Source organism: Pezoporus wallicus, unplaced genomic scaffold, assembly GCF_028554395.1.
Source record: "Pezoporus wallicus isolate ANWC-B61680 ecotype Strahan unplaced genomic scaffold, APGP_CSIRO_Pwel_v1 contig_6732, whole genome shotgun sequence".
In the NCBI taxonomy this organism is placed as follows: Eukaryota; Metazoa; Chordata; class Aves; order Psittaciformes; family Psittacidae; genus Pezoporus; species Pezoporus wallicus.
In genome coordinates, this window is record NW_026638638.1 from 34,021 (window position 1) to 53,875 (window position 19,855).

The following is a 19,855-nucleotide window of genomic DNA, read 5'->3' on the forward strand; positions in this document are numbered from 1 at the left end:
TGGTTGAACTGGTTATGAAACCACCTTCTGGATGACCTTTGGAGAGGGAAAAACAACCATCTGTGTGCAAGAGAATTTAATCTGGAAGGGAAAGGGGAAAACATTGTCTGGATGGAAAGGGAAATGAAAATATTTGACTGAATTCAAAGTAAGCTGGGGAATCTAAAGCGAAGAACATGTGAAGGAGCTCAGAGCAGTGGCGGGACGGACTGTCAGAGAGCCACAAAGGAGCCCCTCAGGGGAGGAACGGTGACTGGGACTGTAAGCAGGAGGAAAAGGTGAGCTGTAGATTTGGAAAGACCATACTGAGATTGTGAGGGTGAGGTAAAAACATCTGAAGAAGGAGCAACCAGGACTGGCATGGTAATCCAACCCTAGCACATTCTCTAACAGTTATTTGTGGAGCAGACATCAGTGCAAACAATGACATTTGTCTCTTTTGAGAGACAAATTTTGGTCCAGCCTTCACACATGCATGGAGATGAATTGCTAATGTAATGGGGAGTGGAGAGGAAAGGAATTCGAATGAGCCCAAACCCATGTACAGTCATCAGCACTTCCTAAATTAGAAAACAGGATATTGCTGGCCAGTGTGGACTAAGGGTGATGTGGCCTCTGACCTGTGGGAAGATTAGTCATGAGATGTGGCTGTGCTCCCAGATCAAAGAACTCTGGAGGAGATTTTGATCTCCTGACAAAACTGTATCAGCCTTCCTTGCAGTAAAGTACAGAAGGTATGACATGGTGTGGTGGTTTCAGGCCAGAGATAAAGCATCAGGTATAAACTGACCAGGAAATCCTTAAGATTCAGGATAGTGATGAAAAATGACCTTTAGGGGTTCTTCAGGGTTTTGCATTTTATGTGTATCAGAAGGTTTTGGTTTTTTTTTTTATCCATCTAAAACCAGTTTCTGTTACAACCTAAGCCCAAGTCTGAGAAGCAGCAGTTGGGCACCTCAGATCTATATTTAGGTTCCTAAAGCCTAAACAATTGGGAAATACCCATGTAAATAGATGCTATGAGCCTACATGCAATCTTAAGATAGCATTTATCTAAGTGGAGTTTGTTTCACATTGTCAGGACATCTTATTTTAAATTATATAGTTCTTTGATCTAAAGTGCTGGGTGAGAGTAACTAAAACAAACAAATCCACCCTGCAGGAAAACAAATTACTACATTTACAAGAACAAGAGAAGAGACACAAGAGATTAGAAAGAGCATTAATGAACAGGAAGGTTTTTGAGATGGGATTTGAAACAGCAGAGAAGAGCTTTCCCAAAGTGCTGGAGAAAGAAAAGGATACATCCAGAATTTGGAAATGATTGGAAAAGACCAAATTGAGAGTAGACTGGTTGATAAATACAGAAGATTAATACAAAGTAAAGGAATAATAGAGAAAATAAAGATTATCTGTGTCAGTGATACCACGTGAATGAGAAGCTGCATTGCTGTAGCACTCGTGAACAGAAAGCTAATGAAGAGAAAGAAGAAGCAAATAGCCAAGCACAGCACCAATTCTGCAGGATGCAAGGTTCTGAATAATGACTTAAAGAAAAGCATTTGGGAGAACAGTATAGCACAGGAGTAATGAAAGCCATTTATGTGATGTACAGAGACTCACCGCTTTGTAGTGAGTCCCCAGCTCTGTGTGCAGCACTGCAACCCAGCAAGGGGACATGGAGGGGCATGCAGGGACACAGAGGATGCTGAAGGTCCCATGGCAGCAGCTGAAGCAATAGATGAATGTGCTATTTGAAAGAAGAGCCAAGGAAGTGAGGGAGGAGGGGCTGTGAGGAAGACCTTCATTCATGGCTGAATTTGTTTTGGGAGACAGTTGCATTGCCAGATTGGAAAGATGTGTTTTATTGTGGGGTTGGATGTTTTTTGAAGTTTCTTAGGGTATAAACCTAACGAGTTTATCAAAGCGGATTCAAATAAGCCCAACCTGATCATGATATCTTTCAAAACCTCTGGTTTTGAAGCCTTTTAGCCATTGGCAAGTTTGGAGTGGAGTGTTGTGATTTCACTGTGAAGGCCAGAGCTTCACTTCATTACTACAGAGAGAGCTTAGGCTGAGGAAGGAGTTTTGTGAACCTCCCAGGCAGCAGGACGATGGGCCTGGCCAAAAGCAGCCCTTGACATCTAGAACACCCGTGGCGTTCATCCATTGCTTAGTTGCCAATACCCGAATTCTTAGTCCCATGTTTCTGCTCCATCATTTGCCAAATCAGTAGGACAGAACAGGGTTTTGTTTGGGTTTGAAAACAGGTATTGTCTGTTTATTTGCCATGTGAGATGATTTTTGGCACAAGGGAGACCTAGAAAGTGATGTTTGCTGTCTGTTCAGCAGCTGCAGGAGGGAGTGTGTAGGCACCTCTAAATGTTATGGCAGATTGCCTCAGCGAGACACGGCATGGAGAAGCCGTTTCTAGTTTGTCATCTAATGTTTTCTTTATATCCATCCACCCATGAGCCCCCATGAGACACGTGGCAAGGGGGTGAATGGTAGGCATCACAAAGAAAGACTGGAAGAAAAAGGCCTTTGTCTTCTGCTGATTTCCCTTTGTGTTGCTGCTGCCCCACACTGGGTACAAATAGCAAGTTAGTGATGATAAGCTATCATTTTCTTGTCCCATTTGTCCAACGCACTGGCATCTCTGATTTGAGGTCACAGGAGGCCTGAATCAGAGATGTGTGCTCAGAGATGCTGTTTTAGGTTAAGGTGGGCTTACTGGATAAGGGCCTGAGCAGGCTGGGAGAGCTGAATTTTTCTGGGCAAGAAAAGCCAAGTGTGCTACCTCTCATCTCAAATGCAGGTTAGGCTCTTTTGAAGTTAGGTATGGCCATGTGAGTCTGGGTCACGTCTGGACAAGCAGCCAGCAGCCTGGATGGACCTCTCTGTGCTGGACAGAAAACTTGCGTCTAACACTACTCTTAAAAGCCAGTTGGTTACCACATGTCAAGCAGCAAATGGTAATGTGCTGTGGTAGACTGAAATGAATGAGAGACAAGGACGTCAGGTCAGGGCAATTTGAACGACTAGTGCAGCCATTTCTGAAAGGGGAGGATGAAATACTGTGTGGGATCTACTTTATTCACAGGTCTCTCAAGGTAACCAAAACCTTTGTGTCACTGCGGAGCCAGCATCTTTCCATTGGTCAGCTTTAAACACGATAAGAAGCCTTAATAAGAGTTAAAAGACAGTTTGCAATCCCAGCAGTCCCCATTCGCAGATAGGAACCCAGATGTTGGATTGGGCAGATTTGCTCCTGAAGGTGTCTGGTCTTCAAAACCCAGGACTGAAAACTGGGGCTGCAAAAGCTGAATGCTGAAAAAAACCCACTTGCAGGCGTGCTAGCTAAGATAATAATGACAAGCATGTGTTTCAAGATAAAAGCTGATCCCCAGCTGAGTTCTGACAGAAAGGTGTCCTCGCTGTATGGCAATGCACATTCAAAGTATTAGCAGGGATTTATTCCTTCCTCCTGTACATCTGGACTTGTGCCACCGATAGAGAGAGCTTAATAGATTAGTTGGACAATTTTGCAATGTCATTCTAGTTTTTTATGATGACCATAAATGTTCATTAGTGCACTAGATGCTTGTATTAGTTCTTGGAAATGAATGTTATAAAAATAAAGGCATGCACATCTGCGTATGCTTTGTTCAATATGTAACTGCAAGGAACTGTATTATGGTTAATTTTGCATAAACTTCCATTTGGATGTCTTCTTGTTGGTCACCTCTAACTTTGCAAAGCTTTTCCTTCTTCAGAGTGAAATTTTCCACATTTGGTCTTTTTCCAGTATGGTTACTGTTTGTTATTTTAGAAGTTGGAGGAAAAATACTTGGATTTTAGGAGAATGTGGCATGTGTGTTGGGGAGGGGCAGGGAGAAAAAAGCTGTCCTTAGTGTAACAAGCTTAACTAAAAACTTGGCCTATGTAGTGGAAAATAGTCCTTAAGTAGAACACTTCTATCTATGAATATCTGGGTAAAAATTAATTTGAATGGACTAAGCTCTGATTTGTTGTAAATTGACTTTCGTATGAGTGTCATACATGTCATAAAATTTTATCATTAATTCTTTGTAAAAGCCACAGAATCCCAAAGGTAATTATTTTTCCTGGGCTTTGTTTGGCTTTGAATGTGTGTTAGTGTCCTAGTTTCAGCTGGGTTAGAGTTAATTTTCTTCTTAATAGCTGGTACAGTGTTGGGTTTTGGCCTTAGTCTGAAAACAATGCTGATAATGCACTGATGTTTTAGTTGTTGCTAAGCAGTGCTTACCCTGATCAAGGACTTTTCAGTCTCTCATGCTCTGCCAGTGAGGAGGAACACAAGAAGCTGGGAGGGAGTAGAGCCAGGACAGCTGACCCAAAATAGCCAAAGGGATATTCCATACCACAGAGCATCATGCCCATTATATAAACTGGGGGAGCTGGCCAGGAAGCACCAATGGCTGCTCAGGGACTGGCTGGACATTGGTCAGTGGGTGGTGAGCAGTTGTACTGTGCATCAGTTGATTTTCTTGGGTTTTATTTCTTTCTCTCTCCCCTTTCAATTACTATTATTGTTGTTGTTGTTATATTTTACTTCAGTTATTAAACTATTCTTATCTCAGCCCACGGGTTTTACCTTTTCCTGGTTCTCCTCCCCATCCCACTGGGACTGGGGGAGTGACCTGGGCTGAGTGGTACTTAGTTTGCTGCCTGAGGTTAAACCACAACAATTAGGTAATGTGTTTCATGCAGTGTCACCCAGCAATGAAATGTCATACTACATTTGTGTCCTTCTTTAGTTACATTCATGTGGCAGCATGAATGACCGGGGTGGTTTCCAGCTGGGTGCTTGTACCTCCCTTAGAGCAAAGGATAGGTTGTCATTTGTGCCTTTTCCAAAATCCAGGTGAAGAAAATTCCTAGCCAGTAAAATTAATTATCTTTACTCACTGCCTTGTGCTCCTGAGACCAGGCTGCTTGATTCACCAAGGTTTGTCCAGCAGTGTTGGCAAGACTTCTTCACTGAGGGTGACTATGCAAGGAGCTCCTGCACTGCTGAGCTCAACCTGCCACCTCCAGCCCCAGGACAGGAGAAAGCATGCGGGACAATGGGATCTCCCTCAGGAACATCACCTGCCTGCCCTCATGTAGGTAGCCCTGCCCTCACACCAGGGCAGCCTTCACTGGGAGAACCTGCCAGTGTAGTTTTTAAACCTAAGCACATGATTTCCCTTTCACCTTCACCCCCAAATCAAATCCAGTATCTGAATGAATGGAAGCATCCTCAGTCTTCTTTCATTTTTCTTTCTTTAGTTGCCAAAACTGGGAAACAGAAAGGAATGTATGTTCTTTTCCCTTTCTTTCTTTCTTTCTCCATACGTGTGTATGGAAATGTATGTTCTGTGTGTTTTATTCCTGTGCTGTATTTGCCAGTCTGCATCATATTTTTTGGTCATCTCTGTCTGAGTTTTAGGTAGCAAAAGGGGGACAATGAAGTGACAGATAAATGGTGAAAAACATCAGCTGTTGTAGCTTGAATAAGCAAAACCCCACATTCATTAGCAAAAATATGGAGCCAAACTATTTAAAACGTTAGGATTTGGAAAAGGGGGTGTCTATTCCTCTTATTTTTTTTCATTGCTCCCAGTTCCCAATAGATATGTCTTGTATTTTTCCTGGAATATTTGCCTTCATATTTTGCCTGGAATTTCTCAGAAATGCTTGGTTTCCAACACGCACATCTTCGATACACTGCTTCAGATTATGTAAATACACCCTGTGTCCCATGAAGGGCTGTATTCATTGTCCGCCCTCTGGGATAACATACAAAAAACAAAGGGAAAAATACATCTCAGGGTTCTGGAAAAATCTGACCCAGTGAACTGCCGATCTTTTTTACCTTTTTCATCTCTTCCTTCTGCTGCCGCTACCTTGCCTTGCATCTTGGAGCTCTCAGAGCTCCACTGAATTTGAAACTAAAAGCCCTTATTAGAGGAGATTTTTTTTAAAGTTCTTGCTGCTCCTCTGGGGACTGAAGTAATGGCAGCTTGAAGCAGCAGAGAATGTGTAATTAGGGCAAACAGCAATGCCTCGCATGGTGGGGAGAAACAGGAGGAGAGGAGGAGAAGCACGCAACAGCCCGGCGTGCACAGGCTGTTACTAGGAGACCCAGGCACGAAATGCATGAGATGCAGGGTGCTAATGGGCCAGCCCGCTGCCTGGGTACCAGCCGGACCTGCTGCACAGCTGCTTCTGCCCTCCCGTTGCCAAGCAACTCCATCCTTTTTTTTTCCTTTGCTTTCTCCCTTTTCTCCTTTTCAATTTTCCTGTCCCCTTCACTCCCTTATTCCGGAGGCTTAATTGGGTAGTGCTGCCGGTGCTACTCTGGCTGCCCACCTGGGCCTGCCCCTCTGCTGCTGTCCCCAGGGCCCGGCACTGGGGGAGGATGTGCTGGCAATCAATGGGGCACAAGTACGGGTTGTGCACCCGGGCTGGTGCCGGCCCCCGGCTCCACTCTCTGACAGCCGGGAGCATCTTCCAGAGAGAAGGGGTTTGAAAAGGGAAAGGTATTCCTAAGGCTTTATCCTTCTTGATGACCCAAGGAGATAGAGCGTGGCATTCTACCCCACATTCAGTGCTCAGCACTATGGCAGCGGGCATTCGTTAAATGTGTCCTCTTAGGTGGAGTAGAAAATGGAACATTCCCATTTCTTTGAATGTTGCTCCATGCTTTGCTTTCCTCTGCTCTTTGTCTAGGCAGGTGGGCTTTGTGGTTGTGTGTTAGGTGCTTGTGTGTGTATAAGACATAATGCTGCAAAAATTCATTTCTTTTTGTTTCCTGAATGGCTACGTGCCGAAGACTGCTGCTGGCTCCATAGACAAGCTTTGGCAAAGCCCTTAGGGGCTAATCCAGAGCTTAGAAGTTTGTAGAAAGACTGACTGGACATTGCATCTGGTTCTTAACCTCTTTTCCCTGGTCTCTAATATAGACATGATCAGAGCTATCTCTCTATAAGGGCACTGCTGATCTTTTTGGATGAAAGGAGCTGTACATTGTTCCTGGAAATGTACTGCTTTTGCACTTGATCATCCCTGCCCATCTAAAAATAGGCACAACCTTCTCATATTGTGTGTTTCACAATCCTGTCACATTCCTCTTCTGCCCCATCCTGTCTCCTGCCAGCTTTTCTCTTGTGCTTTGTCACCCTTTCAAAGGCTTTTCCATCTTTCCAGCAGGTGGCAAAACTGTGAATAAAATGCCTTCTCTTTTTCCTTCTTCTTCTTTTTTTCTTTTTTTGGGTAGAAAGCATTGCTGAGCCACTTAAGCACTGACCACTGCCCCCCTTTGCACTCCTTTGTAATAATAAAAATAATAGTTAGGCTTTCCATTCTCCAACAAAAATCAATTAGGAGTATATTGAGGAATGAAAGGCTCTGGAAAGTATCTGAAATTGATTTTTGTAATTAGTTTTACTGGTTGATGGGTTGCACGCACATACGCTTAGATGTTAGCATTGATCTCTGGAGGATGTGTGTATTAAATAGCCTGGTCTTCCTTTTTGCTAAAGAAATGAACTTATTAATCTTAAAAGAGGGGATGTTGTGCGGCGAACAACAGCTGCTCAACTAGGTTTTCAGTAGGCTCACCAGCAGAGCAGCTGCCTGAACCATATGATGGTAACTTGCTGTATCTAGTGTGAAAATGGGGATATTTAACAAGCAGCAACTTTTGGGCTGCTTCTCTTCCTGTGTCTCATCTCTGACAAAGTGCATGTATGTAATGAGGGAGGACAGGCACGGGTGTTAAGGAGACCTGTCTGGTTAGATTTCATTTTCCCAGGAATCCCTAAAACTGAGTGCCCTTCTGCACCATGCTTCTATTAAATACCTGAAGGTCCTTGCCATAGGAAGAGAGGAGTGACCAGTAACGTTTTCTGTTATGCCATGTGCTGTGTGCTGATGTTCAGCTAATTAGAAGAATTATGGCTCAGCTTCATTGGTATGCCATGTATGTAGCTTATAAAGCTCCCAGGGACCCTTGGAGATGAAGAGTGCTACATAAATATAAAATATTGCTAATGTCATGTTCCACATTAGGCATCCCATTGTGCTGTGGCAGACTTCAGTAATAAACTGCAAAGCAAATATGACTGCCTGCCTGGCGTGGCGCTTCTCTGCAAGGCGGTCTGGGGGGCTGCTTCCCACTGGGATCTGCACTGGCATGTCTGAGCACCAACGGCATCCCCACGACTATTGGCCTCTGAAGGAGGCCTTGGGTTGTTGGTTTGTCACTGCATCGGCGTAGTCATGAGACCAGGAAGAACAGGTCCCAAAAGGATTTCTCAGAAAGAGTGGCAAGAAAAGCTATTAAAGCATTCTCTTAAAAAGCCAGTGGTACTATTTGATTCTTCACACATTTCTTTGCATGGCTCAGGCCCCCGGATCTTCCTCATGGGAAAGATCCAGGCGAGAAATCTTGCGTTTAATTCCTCCTTCAGTTGTAATTTGCAGTTTGTGTGGTGCTCCAGGAACACCAGTACTGGAACAAGCATAGCTGAAGCTGTCTTTCAGTACGTATTTTTGGACATCGAGGCTCTTAGAACTAGTTTCCTTTTGAGCAGGTTTTAAATCACAGTTTTTAAAAAGGAAGGAAATGTTTTGTGTTTCTTTCATAAGACTTTTTTTCATGCTGAAACTGTATGTAAATAATTTGTGATGGATTAGAGCACATGGTGATTTTCAAGGGGGTGTTTCTGTTGTTTTCTTAAGGACACTTTTGCATGCTGGTTTTGTGTAGTTGCGTAGCATGATATTAAGGAGCTCTTAAAACATACTACAACAAATAACTTACTTGAATGGCCTTCAAAACATGCATCAGTTTCTTTTGGCTAAATTAGTCATATTGACAAAACAAGTCCCGTGACTGCACCACATTTTAGCATGGAGAAATACCAGCAAGGATTTTGACTGTGATTCTTCTCTGAAGTTCACTGCAGGACTGGGGGCTAAAACTACTTGCTTGTTTTAGTAACTGTGCTGTAATCAATGTATGCTTGTGGTGTGGTATTTAAGGTGGTGGGCAGGGGAGGGATATGAAACAGATACTGATGGATGACATGGTTTAGTGTGAGATGCCCTTGCCCATGGCAGGGAGGTTGGAAATAGACGATCTTAAAGTTCTTTCCGACCCTAGGTATTATACAATTATATGATAAGTGTGATATCTTTGTTTACTTCTAATTGTGTGAACGTACAGGCTGAAACTTAAGCCTTAATGGGCATTTTTCCAGTGACTTTGATGGAGCCAAGATTTCACCCCACAGTGTTGCCAGCTCTTTGATCTTACTGTGCACATCTTGAGGGTCGTCTCCTTAAAATCTTCACTCTTGAAATCCAGGGAATAGAGAACAAACTCCTGTCTCTGTATTTTGTAATACGTGTTTCTAGCCTGCAGAGCTGCGAAGGGAAGTTTAAAATCATGGCCCTAGGTTATCTACAAAGCAGATGGCAAACAATCTCTAAATATTATCATTTCCTTCTTTAAAATCTCATTATTTCTTTGGGAGACTGGACCCGTGATGTTTCAACCCTTAGGGTTGGCAGTAAACAATGCAGGTATAATATGCTCAGTGTCCATTTTGTGTTGTGGTTTTGTGATTGTGACGGTGGCCTCAGCTGACCTGGGTTATGTACCTCTGTGTCCTGTAACTTAAGGGGTCTATTAACCACTCTGTGTTGAAATAGCCAGTGTGAGGTGGCCGTAGCAAACGTTGCCTTATACAAAAGAAATAGCCCTTGAACCTAGAGGGCGTCTATGGGATGTAGGTGGCAAGGGTGGGGGAATCTCTGGATTTTGAGAAGAGACAACATCCCCACTGCTGTGTTTTGTGAGGGAATATTTATTACAAGGGCTTGTGTAAGGTTTGCAGATTAAGTGTGTGTTGAAGAGAAAACATGATGTTCTCTGGCTTGTGCCTGGAAAGTAAAGATACAGCTGCCTGCAAGCGAGCTGCTTGCCTAGCCCATTATACCATCAGAGGAGGAAATTCGCCTCTGATTCCAGTCTGACTGGGGACTGATGTGTCACACTCTGCACATGCCTTTGCCTCTCCATTAAGTTGAGAAAGAGCCATAGGTGGTTATTTCAGATGATTGTTTCTGATACCTGAAGTTCCATGAGATGAAACTCACCAAAACTGCCGGAGGCTGGAAAATGGAAGTAGAAGTCCCAAGGACCAGTGTGGTGTCTTCATCAGAGAACCAGCCTAGCTCTATCGGTCATGTTTTGCTGGGGACCTGGTGTGTGTTTACCATGGTAGTGTTGCTGGGATTGTGTGCTTGGCTCTTTCATATTTTCAAATTATAAACTTCTGGCTTTCAAGAGAAAGCTATACCAATCATTTGTTTATTTTGTAACTAGATGCCTAACATTTAGAGTCCTGCACTTGTCTTAGTCTCCAAAGAAATAGTGACCTGATTCCAGGGCTGCCAAAGTCTGATGGATTTTTGTTATGACTCATAAATTCTAGCTTCACCATTGTATGTTTCCAGTAAATTTGCAGAGATCTTTGTTCTTCAGTTACCAGATTGGACCAGGCTGGATGAAATAAAGAGAATGGAGGGCCAGACTGTACTGAGGTGTGCTTTGGAGGTATTTCTAGGAGATGAGCTAGGTTGTGTGCCGCAGAATATATGGACCCAGTCAGAGATCAGTATGATCAGACAAAAGCCATTTATTACAAAGCCTTAACTCCTTATATACTATTTCTTACATGCACTTACAGTGATCTGGCATATTATGATTGGATACATGTCTTGAAGACCCTTAGTGACTAATATATAATTGGTTAAGCACAGGTGTGAGGACTTGACCTCAAAAGCTTGCCAACAGTCCACAGTTCTCATTAACTTGGTGAATTCCAGCTTCTTCTTATCTTGCTTGCTTGAGCTTCCTCGGGCCTCTCATGGCCTTGTTGTATCTTTCAGGATTATTCAGAGTTTATGTACCAGTTATCCATTCTCCCGTGAGAGTACTGCCTCCACAGTTGTGTGAGGTGCCATAAGCAGAAGGGCAATGGAGAGCCTATTCCCCAACCATCCCAGTCTCAGGGTATGAAAATACACTTCAGGAAGAGCATTAAATGGGCTACGTACCACAGGGTAGTCACCACAGTGAAGAAAGGCTGCTTCTTTTGGATCCAGTCATGATGGACTAAAGCTGTAAAACGTATCTGAAGGGCTAATAGCATTCCTGTACCACTAACTTTTCTGATTGTGAAGTCCTTCTGGAAAAGTAGGTTTCAGCACGGCACTCGTGCTTGCAGGCATGTGCTGGCTGCTTCTGGGTATCTTCATCAGGCCACTAAGGTTGTATCTAGTAAGTGTTTTCTGGTGATAAAGCATCCCCTCTTGAGGTGAGCCTTCCGATTGCTCCCGTTCACTGGTTCATCCTGGCTGGAGCACAAATGTGGTTTTGGATGGCCTGTCCAGGAGGTGCTCTGCAAGCGCACAACTGGCATGCTTCACCTACAGACAGGCCACAGGACCAGGCTGCAGCTAGCCAGAAATGACACCCTTTACATGCACATGGTCTGCATGTTGGGTCCTGTGTACCCACTGCTTCACTGCACAGCTCACCTGTGCTGTGCTGCACTGCTCTCTGATGCGCACTGCCCAAGGGAACTGGAATGTGATCAGTAAGCTTGAAATCACCAGGTAACGGTCTCCCCCTCCCTGGGAAAAGCTTAGAGAAAGCTGAAAGCTCTGGGTTGTTTCTAGAACATTTTCCATGAGCAAGTGGTGTATTGTTTTCAGACTAGTACTCATCTTAGAAAACCGCATAATTCACTGCTTGAACATATGTCTGCATTGCTGGCTGCCTGCCCTTCCCAGGTGCGCTGCTGCATGTGTGAAGACTGAACTGGCCCCACGGTGTGAATCACGTTCTGAGCTGAAGCACTTCAGCATTTAACAGCTGCGTATCTGGGTATTGGCGTCTTCTTGAATGTGTGTAGGCTTCTCTGTTGAGTGTATGTGTATACACGTGGTTTTATGGATTTGTTTATGCACTGCACAGATCCTTGTGTTGAATATAGGTGAGTTAAGGAGTAGAGCCTCCTTCCTGGGAGTGGCTCGCAGGCATGAGTTTCAAGTGCAGTTATTAATTTTGAGCCTGAAAAGAAGTCAGTGTGGCACAGCTCCGTGATGTTCCTATTTTTAATTGGATTTTGAAGCTCATAATTAATTTGTTAAAAAGGGGAGATCCTGGCCCTGTAGGAGTGAGTGGGAATTTTGCCATTGCCTTCAGCAGAGGAGGATTTCACCATCTATCCTTTTATTCTCATTAATCCTCTGCAATAACAGAAGAGCACTCTGGCACATAGAAAAGATCCTTCCCATTTCTTCTCCCTGCCGTTGCCAGTAGTGAGATAGGAGGGCCCTCCCCCTCTCCTCCATTCCCATGCTTCCTACATATGTGCATCTCAGCAAGATACGCTTTCATTCCATCTTCGGGTAAGGTGAAAGCAGCTATTAAAAAAGCAGTTTGTTCATGGTCTTAATGTGCAGAGATATGGAGGTCTCCTGCCTCCCATGTTTTTGAGTAGCTGCAGGAAGGCAGGAAATCTAACCGCTTTGAGGTCTCTGGGTCAAGGAGCTGTCTGACATGGCTTTAAAGGTCACTGTGCTCCTTTGCATTTATCTTGTGCTCCACAGAGCACTGCATGCCAGCATGCTGCCTGGAGCTCAGAGAGGCACTGTCTGACATTTTGTGGAATGGTGCTTGGGTTACAGAGGAAAAGCATCTGAAAACAAAACTCAGCTCAGGGCTGTGCAAGGCCAGATCAGGAACACTTGAGGGAGGAGCCCCTGCAGCAAATAACAAAGATATGTGGCATCCCATGGGTTTACCAGTAATCATGCTTGGCATCTCTGTCTCTTGTAACCTATATATAACACTGTACATTTTCAAAGCTCTTGGCAAATGTTAACAAGCCAAACTCCACTTCAGTCCTGATAACCTAATAGTTTCATAGAAAGCCCAGGACGTTTTCCCTTCACCCTTCTGCTCTGTAGGTGGCTGTATCCTTCAACCAGGCTGTACCCACCAGATTAAGCTGAGCAGTCCTCTTCTGCATCGGCTTTGCAGCAAAGGCAGTTTGCTTTCTGTCTCCACTCAGAGGTAGGCACTAGAGAGCGTCAGAGAACTGAGGAAGCTGAATTGAGGCTTGTTTACTGGCAGCTTTTAAGAATAATGCATGAACTGCTCAAACAAAACCGGAGTGCTGTCATAGACATGGCCCGGACGGGGGAAATCCCTTTGCTCTGCAAAGGAGAGAGCAGATGCAGCATGCCAGGTAGGATGTCAAGGACTGGAGGGGAGAGCGCTGCAACTTCAGCTCCGATGTCTGGGGCAAGCACTGGTGACAGCGTTTGAATTACGGTTGAGTAAGCCCAGAAACAAGACACCAGCACTTGGAGCACTCACAGGTTGTTTCTTCCCCCCCTTCCCCTGTTTTTCCTGAAGAAATGAAGAACAAAAGGCAAATGTGCAGAGATGACCAGGCAGGCACAGTCTAAGTGGGGGGGTGTTACTGCTGGCATAGTCCATTGTCCTGTTGGGCATTTTCCCATGAAGGACTGTGGCACACAAGAGATATCCAGCCTGTCCTTTCTGCATTCAGGGACTGAGGAACAAATGGGTATTTCGGTGAAGTCTTGCCAGCTACTGCCCCCTCTTCATTGCTTCACCCCAGTGAATCCTTTAATTGAGCTACTGAGCCAGAGAAACTTCTCAGAGGGCAGTAAAATGGCTCAGCACCAGTTAACGCCTCAGTCCACTCGGCTGTTCTCTCTGGGGTGCGTGACCGCTGTGCAGCAGAGCTGCTTTGCAATAAGAAGTCTGCAGGAACTCACTCACCAGAGAACAGCAGTTTAAAAATGTATTTTCATGCCATTCTCTTGCCCTTTTCACTTTTCTTGCTCTTTTGGCCTCTCCAATTTGTCACCTTGAAATACAAAAATCTCCCATAATCAGATCTCACTCCTTTACTTGCGGAATGTAGAAATCTGCGTCTCTGCACTGAGAGATTTGTCTGCTGGAGCCAAGTGATTATTTCATGTGACTGGCATAGAGAGGTCATACAGACTGTGACTTCAGTTTGGCCAGTGGTGGATTTTTTAAGATCACCTCCTTAGCAATTTTAAGAACAAATAAATAAGTAATAAGCTCTTCTCTGTTCATAATTCCTAGCTCAGAAGCTTGGTGTGAAAGTGATGTCTTGTCTGAATTTTATCTCAGCTTGCTCCTCTTCTGTTGCACCCATACGGTGCTGACTGCGTGGGGAGTAGCGACATGGAGTTTATAGAGGAGGAGATGCACAGGAGCATTTGTTCTGGGGGGAGATGATAAATTTGCATGCACATGAATACACGTGCACCGAATAAGAAAAGGGGTCATGAAACCTTGGAATTCAGAAGGTGCTAATCCTTGGAATTCAGAAGGTGGAAATTAGAAGGTGCTAATGACTCCACGGATGTTACACCATGGCAGACTTTGACCCACAGAGACTGGTTATCATTTAGAAGATATGTGGATATGAACACAGACTAGAATCTCTCCTGTCTTATCGCTGCTCTGTTTCACTGCCTTCAGTGGTATGGTTAATATTTTGGGACAGAAGAAGGTGTAGTGCACAAAGCCTGAAGGACCAGCTGGTTTAAAGAAGAAAACATTTCTCCTCTCACACTCACTGTCCTAACACATAATTTCTTTAACCAAGGAACAATTTTTGTTGTCAGAAGCAAACAAACAAGGTGCAGTCCCAGGGGGCAGTGGGCATGAAAGCTTGAGGGCAATAGATGTTAGCCTGGCCATGCAAAGGGTAAATGGCAGCTGGGATAAAGTGCGTGATGTGCTTGTGGTGGTCACTGGAGCAGTGCACACCTGCACTGTGTTCAGGTGTCAGTACAGCCACTCACAGGTACCACAGTAATTCATTGGCAAAGGTAAAGTGAGCTGAAATGCTGGCTGAAAATCAGGCTCAAGCCACACAGAAGCACAGGCATTTGGGGATGTTCTTTTTTGAAGAGCAAATGACTGGTTTTGTTAGAAAGGGGAATTAAGATTGCACAGTAATTTTAGCAGTAGTAAAATTTGGGCTGGATCCATCCTCAGTATAATGCATCGCAAGTACTAAGTTGTTTCCATCCCACATTGGCCATGAATTGTGTGACAGGCTTAGCTGCCTGAGCGGGACAGAGAAGGTGGGAGGACACAGGGCTTGCAAGTTGAGTGCTCAGTAATCCTGCTGCCACGCTGACTGTTCTCTCCTCTCCTCTGCAGGTGAGAAGCCTTACAAGTGCTCGTGGGAAGGGTGCGAGTGGCGTTTTGCACGGAGTGACGAGCTCACAAGGCATTACAGAAAGCACACGGGTGCAAAGCCCTTTAAATGCAACCATTGTGACAGGTAATGCAGCCTCCTAACATTCCTAATGTTCAAGCAACATGTGGGCTTTGTGAATTGCACAGAGCCACCAGCTCCCTGAGACAAGAGACCTGGCTCCCAGGAGGGGGGCCCCTTCTGGCCTCCTGTCCCAGTGCCTTGATCCCCAAGTGAAGGGGGGACCCTCCACTCTGCCGCTGTCATCTCTGCCTAAGTGGCCAGGCTGGCTGGCAGAGGGGAAATACTTCCTAGGTAGCCTAAGCTGTTTCCCTACCACAGCACAAAGATGTGGGACCAGGTGTAGGTCTGACTGAAACCTGCTGGTTTCTCTTGAAGCAGAGAAGACTTCCAGAGGGCCCCAGACTTCTTCAGCAATGGACCTCTAAACAAAGCATCTCCACAGTTTGCCATTTCCTGGTCCTATGGGCCTGGTGCCCTCACAAAGGCAGAGCTCCTTCTATTTGCTTCAAGGACTACCCCAAGCACCATTGCTGGTTGCCTGCCTTTTGTCAGAGTGGGCCTAACAAACACGTGGGTGTACAACAGGGGAGATGGGAAGTGTGTGTGGCTGTTGTGCCACAAGTACCCAAATACTGGAAAAAAAGCACTTAATTTCTTTATGTTTGTTGTCTTCTCTTTACCACTGAGTACAGGGCTTCATGCTTCCCCATGTTCAGCAGGAGAGGGTCAATAGAAGACAGGAAAGGGCATTGTTTTCAAAAGCACAGGAGTGATTTAGGTGTATCTTACAATTCAATTTCATGAAGTTGTTTTGTGTAGAATTGGTGATCTCTGCATATTCCCACTCATTAGTGAATCTTTCCTTACAGTTTTAAATCTCACCCTTGCTTGACATCTGTTTGATGTGGGAAATACTCAGATACTCTGCACCTTCATTCTGTGTGGGCCCAGATTTAAAGGCCTGACAGGTATCCAGAGACAGGGTTTCTCAAGAGCCTGTGGTGCAACAGTTCCCCCTGGGCACTTAAAAAGAAGGGCCCAATTTTGCCTGGTGAGCTGAGCACCCAGCAGCTCCCAGTGGGAGCCATGGCTGCTGCCCCTCACTGCAGATTCCTTTTCACAGTCCTCACTGCTTCAGCTGCTTGAGTGAATGAAGAGCTCATTGAAAAACACAGTCATCGTTGCTCGGTGCTGAGTGTTTTTGAAAGATGTGTTCTTTGAATTTAGAAACAAAACCAAAAGAAAAACCTTCCTTCCTATCCCCAATCCAAATTGATAAGAAATTAGGGTGGAGCAAAAGCAATTACCCCTGTAATGACTCTTGACAGCCCTGACAGGATCGAACAATGAGCATTTCTCCCCCTCACCCCCCCCCCCCCAGCTGGAGATTGGCAGTGCCCTGGGTGAAACCTGGATCCACTATTGAGTAATCAAATAATGTGCTTGCATCCGAACATGTTATCCAGCTAATCCTATTTCTATATATTTTTTAAAGAGGCTTAAGAAAATTACCCATCTTTTTAATGCAGGACTAAGGTTCTCTGTGCTGATAAGGAAACATTTTGTAATACAATAAAGGCTCTAGGAAGCCTCTGGGTACACCAGACCAGCAGAGAACATGCGTGGAGAGAGGATGTGTGAGACATAAACAAGGGACCCCATCCTTTTATGGGAAGGAAATTTGATCATTTTCACATCCTGCCTTTCCAGGAGCTTCATCTCCTTAAGTGCTCTTCTGCCCTTGTCTCCCCTCTTCCCATCCCCCTTCCCCCACAGAGGGCTTCCTCTTGGATTATCTTTTGTTTTATCCCTGGATTATCTTTTGTTTGCTCAGAATGAGGGACAGAATAAGCCAAGTAGGGACCTCTGGAGTTCTGCTTTTGTATAAGCACCTCTCTGTGAAGGAGAATAGTTATGTTCTCTGTTTTAAATGTAAGGCATCGCCTTTTTCTTTTCTTTCCTCTGAAGCACAAACTAACCATCCTGGCCCCACAAACACACATACATACACGCACACAAAACCGCAGGGTTTCTGTGTCAGGGCAAACAATATTTTTAGCAGAAATCTAAAGAAATGCATCCAGTGATTACAACTACTCAGTCTCTTTCAAACCTTTGTTAAGTATCCATACTCCTCCCTTTACACATTATCCCTGTGTACGTAGGATTTTTCTTTGGCAGCCAACTCGGTCACTGCAGTCAAGAGATACATTCTTGCAACCATCTAATGCATTTTCTGCTCTTCAGCTGAATCTGTAGATGCTGGAAAATATTTATTAGTGTGTTAAGAGTGCTGGGGATTGTGCACTGTTCAACTCTGTGCACATACCATCTGTGTGTGGTGGCAGGAGACAGATTTGTCTTTACTCTCCTAGTCAGTTGGCTCAGGCATGTAATAGTGCCTGTTCTTTGGGGCTGTTCTGCCATACCACTATTTTCCCTTCTTTTCTCATTCATAGATCTCTCTACTACCTCCTGTGGCTGATTCTACCTCAAGCAAGTGCTGAAACATGTGCCTAAGTCTGTCCTTAGTTATTTAGGCAGACTTTTAATATTAAAGATGCTCCTTTTTGAGCTGGAGTTCCCAGCTGGATAACAGTTTCTCCATATTTGAACTGCCACCTTTTATTGCACACACCATTATTTACAGGAGTGGTCACTCTCTCAGACATCTGACTTGCTAAACTTCAGGAAGTCCTTTGGAGCTCTTTTAACAGCACTGACATAGCACAAAACATATGCCTGTTGTTCAGAGGTGAAGGCCATACCTTGGCAATCAGAGCATGAAAGTGAAGAAGGGGAACATTGTGGACACAGTCTGGTTGCAGTTCCCTTCCCAAGGTGTTTTCAAATGTGTTTGTGTCTCTAACCTTCTGGTTGACATCGAAAGGGTGTTAATGTCCTCTGTGTACCAGTCAGTTTTAAAACAAAAGAGATATGATGTGATTCTCTTCTGCTGTCCCAGCCCTATTCCAACATCATGCAACCCTCATATCACATTGTTAGTAAACTACCACTGGTTTCAGTAGCACCACATGTACCTCAAATGGTGCGTGGTTTGCGCAGCAGGGGAAAAAAGAAAATCAGTTAAAGTGGTGCAGAAAGCAGTGTACAAGTCTATACTGCCTTCCAGGCACCTTGGATGTGCTGGTTATTAGCATTCTCCAGGAATTTTGCTCTTCAGAAACAAAAGCTAGGCTTATGTTCCTCACACAGTGCAAGCCCTCAGCACGCAAAGGGGAAGAGCATGACAGGGTAGTGGCAATTGCTTGTTCTACATAAATATGTGTTTAGGAGATAGGAGCTTAGTGGCAGACTATTGGGGTATATATTCCTCTGTATGTGTATATGTATGTGTACATGTACACACGGTTTCCTTTTTGACAGCAAGGTAAGAGCACACTTAGCTGGAATGAACACGTCCCACAGTGGAGAATCCACAGCTGGTAAGAGAGATGGCTGAGCAATATATTTACTTCTCAGTGTAGTTACCTTCCCTCTTTCTCCTGCAGAGGCTTCAGTGCCAAGCAGCGCTGTGTTGCTAAGGAGATAAAGCAAGAAGAGAAAGGAAGGAAGCGTGTTTGCGAGTAGGGAATTTACATGTCATGCATCACTGTATGACTTTCAGAATTAGGGTATCTTACTCTAGTATAAACTGTCTTTGCCGGAAGAGCTGGACTGGGAGAGGGATGACAGTGAAGACTGTGATGGGCCCATGTACCACAGTCTGGAACTGGAAGAGGTGTAGAGCCAGAGGTGTGGAGCAGGTTCGTCTGTCTAATGGTCAGGGCTAGAGACCAGCAAGCTGGTGTTTCCTAGTTTGTGAAGAAAGGAGTTTCCCTTGATACCTTATCTTATGGAGCCTCTTCCACTGCTGCCTCTGGTCCCAGAAGTTAAAAAAATGTGTCCACTTAAGAGTAGCTTTTTTTGTTAGTGTGATTTAGGGACTGTTTTACTGCTGAAAATAACTACCCACATCCACCAGCCTTACCAAGAGCTAGAACTAACCAAATTAATCAGCAGGAGAATGTGAAGACTTAGTACTGTACCATTTTATTAGCTATAAACTAGCAAATATGAAGCTATTTTATTAGCTATAAACATATTCTAAGGCTGAAAAATATACTAGATGCTAATACTATGGTTACTGATGTGAAACAGTCTTGCTGTGCTGTGACTCAGCATTCTTTTTCCCTGAGTTGCATCCATGACAGAGACAATCGGGGAGGAAAAGCCATGCTTGGGTGGTGGTCTTATGACTAGTCCTAGACTGAAGTGCCAGCTGGTGCATGTCTTTTTGGCAGCCGCTCAAGCTGTTGTTTTGTTTTGCCAGCCCTTGTAGCCAGAGCATGCTGCTTTCTCAGTTTAGACTGACGAGAAGGATGTTGGTCCAAGGGTGTATTTTGGCACCCTAGGGCTAGAAAATTCTAGCTGTGCTGAGCCTGCTGTGT

At 44.6% G+C, this 19,855-nt stretch overlaps 1 protein-coding gene across 5 annotated transcripts in view; it reads left to right on the forward strand.

Annotated features, from left to right (window-relative positions):
* KLF7 (KLF transcription factor 7) overlaps positions 1–19,855 on the forward strand; it is a 64,631-nt gene that overhangs the window by 33,997 nt on the left and 10,779 nt on the right. For all 5 annotated transcript variants that reach the window (XR_008972445.1, XR_008972447.1, XR_008972446.1 and 2 more), the window contains exon 3: positions 15,344–15,467. Coding sequence is in view for 2 of the 5 variants with exons in the window: in XM_057411650.1 (XP_057267633.1) it covers positions 15,344–15,467 (124 nt within the window). In the remaining 3 variants the exon portion in view is untranslated. The remainder of the gene's footprint in view (positions 1–15,343; positions 15,468–19,855) is intronic.